At 37.7% G+C, this 8,023-nt stretch overlaps 1 protein-coding gene across 1 annotated transcript; it reads right to left on the bottom strand.

Moving 5' to 3' along the window:
- Positions 1–3,615: 3,615 nt before the first annotated feature.
- LOC110462914 (ATP-dependent DNA helicase RecQ-like) lies at positions 3,616–5,947 on the bottom strand. The gene is made up of 3 exons (XM_021517155.1): positions 5,680–5,947; positions 4,738–4,885; positions 3,616–3,997 (listed from the first exon to the last, which is right to left on the bottom strand). The coding sequence occupies exons 1-3, from the start codon at positions 5,927–5,929 to the stop codon at positions 3,916–3,918; spliced, it is 480 nt and encodes a 159-aa protein (XP_021372830.1). The 5' UTR covers positions 5,930–5,947; the 3' UTR covers positions 3,616–3,915.
- Between the last annotated feature and the right edge of the window lie 2,076 nt (positions 5,948–8,023).

The raw sequence follows: 8,023 nt of genomic DNA, 5'->3' as shown, positions 1-8,023 counted from the left end.
GCAATTTTCATTAGGATCATCCGGTATCATAAGATCGTTCCAATGAACATCTGTAAGCTTTATGCGGTACGAATCATAGTCGCCATAATTGAACAACCATATGTTTCGTTTGATACAATTCACACGATGTTGTTTTAGACTAAGTAGGCCGTAAACAGGGCAATGATAGCGCGTATTCTGTTCTAAAAAATGTTCGCCTACATACGAACGAGAAACAATAGAATCATTGCTTACTAATACTATATCTAATAGACTAGAGTTTGTTTCAGTATAAAATGTGTATTCGTTGATGAGCTGTGACATACCATACAGCTGAATAATATTCATTAACCTTGTAAGATGAGGACACTGGCGGAGAACATTTGAGTTAAACTCTCCCGTTATAACTATATCATCAATACCAGTATTATATGCCAAGTCAATGGAATGTTCAATTTTGTTCCAATCATTTGTATCAGAGTTTGGAGGTCTGTAAAAAGTTCCGAATAGCAGTTTTTGTCCTCTATGTGAAATCTCGATCCAAACAAATTCTATGCCACCTACTTCAATGTCATGTCGTCTTTTAGCAAATATATCGTTCATTACATAAATTGCTACTCCTCCGCCTATTCTATCAGATCTACAACAACAGAAAGGCTTTTGAAAGCCCGGTAGTTCAATATCGCTATCGATTTGTGATTCATTTAACCAAGTTTCGGTAAATGCTAAAATACTAAAACTATATAATTCAGTGAAGAGAAGGTCGAGTTTAGGTCGTAGGCTCTGTACATTCAGCTGAACGAATGATACGTTAGCAAAGTTAAGCAACTCGTCAGAGAGTAGCGACGAGAAGCTAGAGGTGTCACTGATAGAACTGGACCGATCGGAGTTTGAGGGGCCTGGATTTGTTTCTATATCACCGCTAAGAAACAGTAGCCATGCCAACGAGAAGGATAGTATGAAGGTGACAATAGCCTTTTCTCTTACAAAACTAAATCTACTGGAAAGTATCAAATAGTGTGATAAGTTGAAATATTGCACACACTCTAAAAATTGCACACTGTTAGCGAGCCATTAAGGGACATAAAGATGGAATAACAAAATATGCCAACTATTATACCAAGAAGAAGAATAAGCAAATTTGGTGATTGTAAGTTAAAGTATTTTACGGATAGAGACATAAATCGACCTATTCTTGCACGGTAAAGTTCTGTACATATAGGCATTATGTAATGCAGGGACAGAAATAATAAGTATAACAATCCCCAAACTGCCAACCCCCGGTCGAAGGGAGTCATCCGACAAGAATTATTCAGTCAGACACCGTCTATACATACAGGTAGACATTTTACATAAGTTAAATTGAGTTATTAGGAATTTAACATAGAAAGAGGAATTGGGTGGCTATTGATAGATTCAAAAGTAGCTTATGTGCGTAACAAAATCTTTGTCGTTGACGTTACATCGGTAGTGCAATGTAAAAGATTATTAAAGCGACACAAAACATGTGACATAAGGAGAGCAATCAATGGTTGGTGCTCTCGAAATAGCAAGCCAAACGTACCAATATCAGAGGATGATATCTCTAATAAATGGAAGTAATGCTCAGAATTTTGTATAATATTATTAGAGAGAACGTTTTGACAATAAGGGAGATAACTCGTACACACATCGCTAGATCAGGAGCCGGCATATCATTGTTGTTCCTTCTTGTCATTCCATGTATAATAGCTAAATAACGGACTACACAGTGTTCAATACGGAAGGAATGCTAACTGGTATTGTGCATTATTTGAAACCTTAACTACACATTCTGCCAATAGTCTAAGTTCACAAAATCTTGAGCTAAACTTACACTGTACAAACATCAAGTAAGAACATCGGTGATGTCTAGTTTTATAATACTACAATTGAAATTCCTGATGCTAAATGAAATAATAAAAATTTTGCAGAAGAAGATGGTATCATATAGTAAAGTTTATTTACCCGTATGGAAATTGTACAAAACATGTGCACAACTGAGGACGTGTAATCTTAATATTTAAGGAAGGGGAAAAAAGAGTATAAATTATGACAATAAGGGAGATAATTCTTATATAAATCGCCAGAACTACGTAAGCAGACTTTTTAGTTACTTATGTATATCTGTCGTTCTGCCTCAATATAATTATAACAAGACCGTTTAATAACGTTATAACCACATTTATGTTAAGAGTAGTATGTATGTTTTCCTATAAACACATTTATTCGAGGTGAATAATGGAGCTGCTCTGTTAATCATTAACACTTTTCTGTCAGTGTAAATATGTATATAAATATTTAATGCAGCGATTTTCCGGTTCCGGCACCCTAGCCACCATTACTAGTAAACGCTAACTTCACACCTATTACGCTCGTCTTCCAGAATGTCACTATATCACCAATCCAACACCATCTTCGGAATCACACAATAACATACAGGTAGCTCAGACCGAGTATCGTATTACACTAGACGGTGGTTAGAGTCACGGAACCGGAAACTGGTGTTCGGTAAAGTTACAGAAATAGGTAACAAATTATTACAAATAAGTGTCAGCACATATAGCACTCCGTCCGCAAAAGCTTTTCTCTCACCTCTAGTAGTCTACATACTATTTACTGGGTTTTTTAGGCATCGTACTATTCGATAACATTAGTCGATAATAAGAGTTCGGCTAGACGGAGTACAATATGCACAACATACATATATATAAGGTGTTATTCAAAAATTGTATAACGATACAATGTAGTTCAAAAATTGTTTCGTTCAACATGCTTGGATATATATTTTGGGTTTAGAACATATCAGGAGATATACACAACTACTTTTGAATAACGTGACCAAATTGGCACAAGTCCTCTTCTCTATAGATAATATAGTCTCGATCGCGGACGTCCCTCACGCGGATTTTCCCATTTGTAGTGCAAGTTTTTTTAATAAGTTTTTGCCTTGTGAGCTGACGTGCATGGCAGAAGAGTGTGTCTCGTAACTTGGTCAAATCTTCGTCGACAGATATCATGCCGTCAATTCCTCTAAGTTTGGAGCTGTTCACAAGTAGGGTGTGTTTGGCGTCGCTAGTTTTTATGCGGACAATTATTTGACGAGGTTTTACGGGGCCATTCCGACTTGGCTGCTTTAATCTTCCAACACGGTGGGATCTCTTGATGTCATCGCGGGTGATTGGGATGCCGGCTTTCTCACATGTATCGAGTATGAGAGTCGTTGAATCCTCATGTTGCTGACCAGGCTCATTACCAGTGAGGGAAACTTCTGGGATCCCAGAGAACCGGACGAGGGGGGCCGATCGTACCGTTCAACTTCATCTATTGTCATTCGGAGCTCTACGTTCTTCTTCTCCATAATTTCTAATTTAAGTTGAATGGGTGCCACCTCCTCCTTAATCATATGGCGAAGTTGAGCCTCAGTTTTTACAAATATACGATCGGCTATCTTTTCGATCTGCTCGTCGGACAATGTCACAGATATCATAAAGAATTTTATGATAATAGTGCTATTTATGAACATTGATTTAACATTTCATCCCATTCATTATTTTGGATTTCCTCTTACAAACTTTCGCCATTTAATTTCGTTCAGTAACAATTTCACACCTAAAAGCTATTTAATTACATTTGTACCATTTAAGAAAACCTCTATGTGTAAATGTAGCTTCTTTGATTCATTGTCGTCAGATTAACTCATGTAATATTGGTGTCCATCTTATACATTATACCTTTCAAGTCAATTATGTTACGTAATGAGATTAACTGGTCTTACCAAATATAACACTTAACTCTCTGACAAAGGACAGGCTAATTTCCTTACCTGTTCGGGTACTCACCAGTCAGAATAGAGAGATAAGTGACAGCTGTCGATCAAACTAACTTTATTGTGTTAATTTTCAATGTATCACGGTTCTACATGTTTGGTAAGCAGTTAGGAGCTAGGCATCGGACTGGACGGGTGTGTTTTTGGATACTCCAGAAATCATCCACCGACCTAGAGAATGGTAATTTAATAAATTTATATTTGGACCATACAACATCTCCAGAACTTTTACTTTTCAAATTGTATAACAATACCCCACAAAAGTGTTGTTATACAGATATGGGTCTATTAACGATAGTCTGTGGGATATCATGGGGCTGACCAGAGTTGTAAACAAAGTGGGATCCATTCCAACTTGCGACACAGGTACACTTTGTATTTCCTCACCTAAATATACAGTGCTCAGTTCGGGAGGTTCTGGTGACTCAAGAACGTAGTTGTATATGGAGGATTTTTTACAAGCGGGCAAATCTGATGATGATGAAGAGGAACTCCTATCGCTTTTTCATCTTTTATAATTATCAGTATATTTACCGGACATAGCATCCAAGGTGCATGTGTAACCACGACATACGTACAGGTTCAGATACAGTCACAGCGATAGGCGTGCAGCGTGAGTTCAGTATGGTTCAAAATAGTTCATTCAACCGTGAAGTAGTGAGCACATATAACATACATATACAGCTATTCAAACTAGCTTCAAATGTAATTTTACCTTCCAAAACATGGCCAGCTGTATATCTTAGGTCTTTAGGTTTCACGGTAAATCTCCAGCACTAACTTAGTCAAATAAACATATTTGTTGGAGCACTGTAAACACTTGTTGTCACTGCAGGTAATAAGATTCTTGCATGCTGTCATTGGCCAAGGCATGTCTCTGACATTATCATATATCGCTGCAATAGACTTACCATGTAGCGATGGTATGGAACTCAACCACCACAATAAGGGACACATCTAGCTCCTGTTCTCGCCAATGTCTGTCACCAACCAAAGTCTCCGGTGAAGCAAATATGAGATCAATGCTACCGTCTCTGATTGCTTCATTGGTCCTACTTCCTGAAAGGGGTAAAGCATATAAAATAAAACAAAATTTATGCTGTTGTCGTTGATATTTTATAAGTTATTGATGCTTTTGGCAGATAATATGGGCTCATTTTACCTGTCTGTATTTCATATTTCCCGAGCTGAAGGAGAGGGTATTACAATTATATAACCGACCAATGAAATTTTTTCAAGTTCTTGCTTGACAATACATTACCTACATATCTAAAAGTCGAATTACATCTTATATTCAATGTCGTTTGTTATCAACCTAATGATAAAATATTCTTTTAAAGCGACTTTGTTTCGCCTATTATACGCCAGTTGGAGTATGGATTTGTTTCTAAAAATAACCCAAATCGCTTTAACAGTAACGTTTGCAAGATATTAATAAAAATCGCATTAATTTAGGACAAGGTGAATAATATTTTGCTAAAATATGTTTACTGAAAGCATTGGCTACTTACAAACTTTATGTAACTTTACCGGAAGTATTGCATCTATTTTTGGTACTTTCCCGCCACATGCAAATGAAGTTTATTTTTGCATTTGTATCATGTTTCATGACTGAAACTTGGGCAAACAATTTGAAAAAGTTAAGATTAAAGTGATTTTGGCTAAAAAAACAAAACAAATCCATACCCCTATTGACGTATAATAGGCGAGTTTGCGTATTATACGCAAGTTAGTGTTTTTCCCAGATCTGATTGAACGTGGCCTATCGATTCCATTTATCCATTTATTTTGCAATCGGACAGCCCCTCAACCTCGAACTTTTAAATCTACACATACTGTATCAATAAATATACCTGCATATGCTGCGGAAATGCAATCCAAATCCGAAAGACGTTTCACTTGATCGTCCATAAGTGACACTAACGGACAACACACCAACACTTTACCTGGCGAAGCACCAATCCTTCTCATCACAGGGAGATACATCTGATACGGGAGTGATTTGCCATAACCCGTAGGCAGGACAGCTACACAATCCTTTCCTCGTATCAAACAATCCAAAATTTGTCGTTGTTCAGTCTTCAAAGTTTCAATTTTAAACATCGACAATGCAGATTGAATCGCATCGCTTTCTTGTTTAATGTTAGTCGCCATTTTTGATAACCAACCGAAGCGTTGTTTGTATAACGTGTTTTGATTGGCTAGCGGGAATGACCTGTTTGATACCGTTACGAGGTCACTCGGGGTCACTCGCACATGAGGCCTAATCGGTCGCTGTCAGATGTTAATAGCCGGCGTGATATTTTTTTTATGAGATTTTAATGAGATTGGGTCACAGGAGTCATTTGTCTAAAAAAAACCACTTTAATTTCTTTCTTTCTGAATAACCAAAAGGACGAGGATGATGATATTTTGGCAGAACCATACTTGGATGAAGGGCTATCAATTTGTTCAAATGAATGACCTTCACTCATATTCAAGGTCACAGGAGTCGTTTGTCTAAAAAGATATATTTAAACAACTTCTTCTTTATAACGAAAGGACGAGGATGATGATATTTGGGCAGAATCATACTTGGATGAATGACCTTCGCCCATATTCAAGGTTCCAGGGGTCAAATATGTTAAAAACTTTAAATAACCACTTATATTTAAATAAAGAGGAATAATAATTACCGAGTCATGACATGAGAAAAAAAAATGTGATTAATTAAATAAATAACAATAGAAAATAAATAGTAGAATGAATTAATGTACATGGATTTCATTTGACGTTCATTTGTAAGTGAATATATGACAGGTAATCAGAAGTTAAGATAACAATGATAAGAGTAAACATTCTCTCTAAACTATAGTAGGTCATAAATAATAAAAACACAATAAATGAATACAAAGTAAACCACAGTAGCGATCTTATTTGAAATATCATTGAAAATAAATATATACAATTAGTATTTTACTACAGCATATACTGCCATGCCTTGTTTTGTAAGTGTAGTACAGTAACTGATATATATTATAGTATGCACGTGGTTTCGTGCACGTGGATATAAAGTCATCAATGTCACAGAGATCTAAGACAAATCCACTGGATATACACTACAAGAAGAAATTATTAATAAGTTTGAGTCACTCCTGATCAGATGATTTTCCGGATTTAATGGACGCAGATACTGGGGTGCCTTCGTTGCCACGGACGACAGACATTTGGAGTTTGGTGACTACATTTGGTGTACTTGTCATCGGACCACGTGTGGGCCTAGGTCTGGAAAAGGCTGCATCCGCGTAAGATCTGGAAATCGAGAGAGAATCACTATTGAATGCGGAATTCATCTGGGCAGAGGTAGTAAACTTATGTTTACGGTTACTGAGATCGGTGACAGTGATGGACCCATCATTGGTCCCAGCCTTGAGGGCCAGACCTTTCTTGACCAGCGCTCTGGCATCTTGGAATAATAATGCAGGTTGTCGAGTGAGTGCCTCGTTAATGAGGATGCGACGATCTACAGGGACACCATCGCGTTGGGACCTCAGTGCAAAACACGCCCTATATACTGACTCCCTGATCCTGTACGAATTGAACCTGACTATGATGTCGTTTGGCTTGGAGATGTCGGATTTCTGGTTGGACGTGGATCGCTGATTGAACCTCATAACTCTATTGTGATCTAGAGATGTCATCACGAGTAATGTGTAAGCCCAGCTTAAAATTGAAGATGTCGACCAGCAGCTGATCAGTATCTTCCTGCTGTCCTGTGGTGCCACCGGGAATGCCAGAAACTTAGAGACAATTCCTCCTACTGTATTGTTCAAGATCCTCTTCTCTTTGAGTGAGGACATCAACTTGATTAAGAAGTGGCTGTACAGAGGAGGAAATTACTGATGGTAGATCGAGGGATTCCTGAATGGATTGCACAAATAATTCAAGGGATAGCAACTTAGACACTAGTTTGGCCATTATATCACTGTCATCAATGGCGGCGACCGAGTCAAATATGTCATTAACATGTTCGTCTTCTGTGCGTGGAAGTTTGGATTGATGGGTGGAGGATGAGGACTGAGCAGTCAAGTCACAGTTTTACTTTTATTGCTGTCATTTCCACCCTTGGCTTTAAAGTCCGACTTCGACATGACTACTAAGGATATATTTAAAATGGAGGCACAAACTGACAAAGGAATGTCACAGTGGGTCCGATGT

This window comes from Mizuhopecten yessoensis, unplaced genomic scaffold, assembly GCF_002113885.1.
Source record: "Mizuhopecten yessoensis strain PY_sf001 unplaced genomic scaffold, ASM211388v2 scaffold10847, whole genome shotgun sequence".
NCBI classification, from domain to species: Eukaryota; Metazoa; Mollusca; class Bivalvia; order Pectinida; family Pectinidae; genus Mizuhopecten; species Mizuhopecten yessoensis.
The sequence above is the reverse complement of the archived record's forward strand: the minus strand, read 5'-3'. Positions and strand labels throughout refer to the sequence as shown.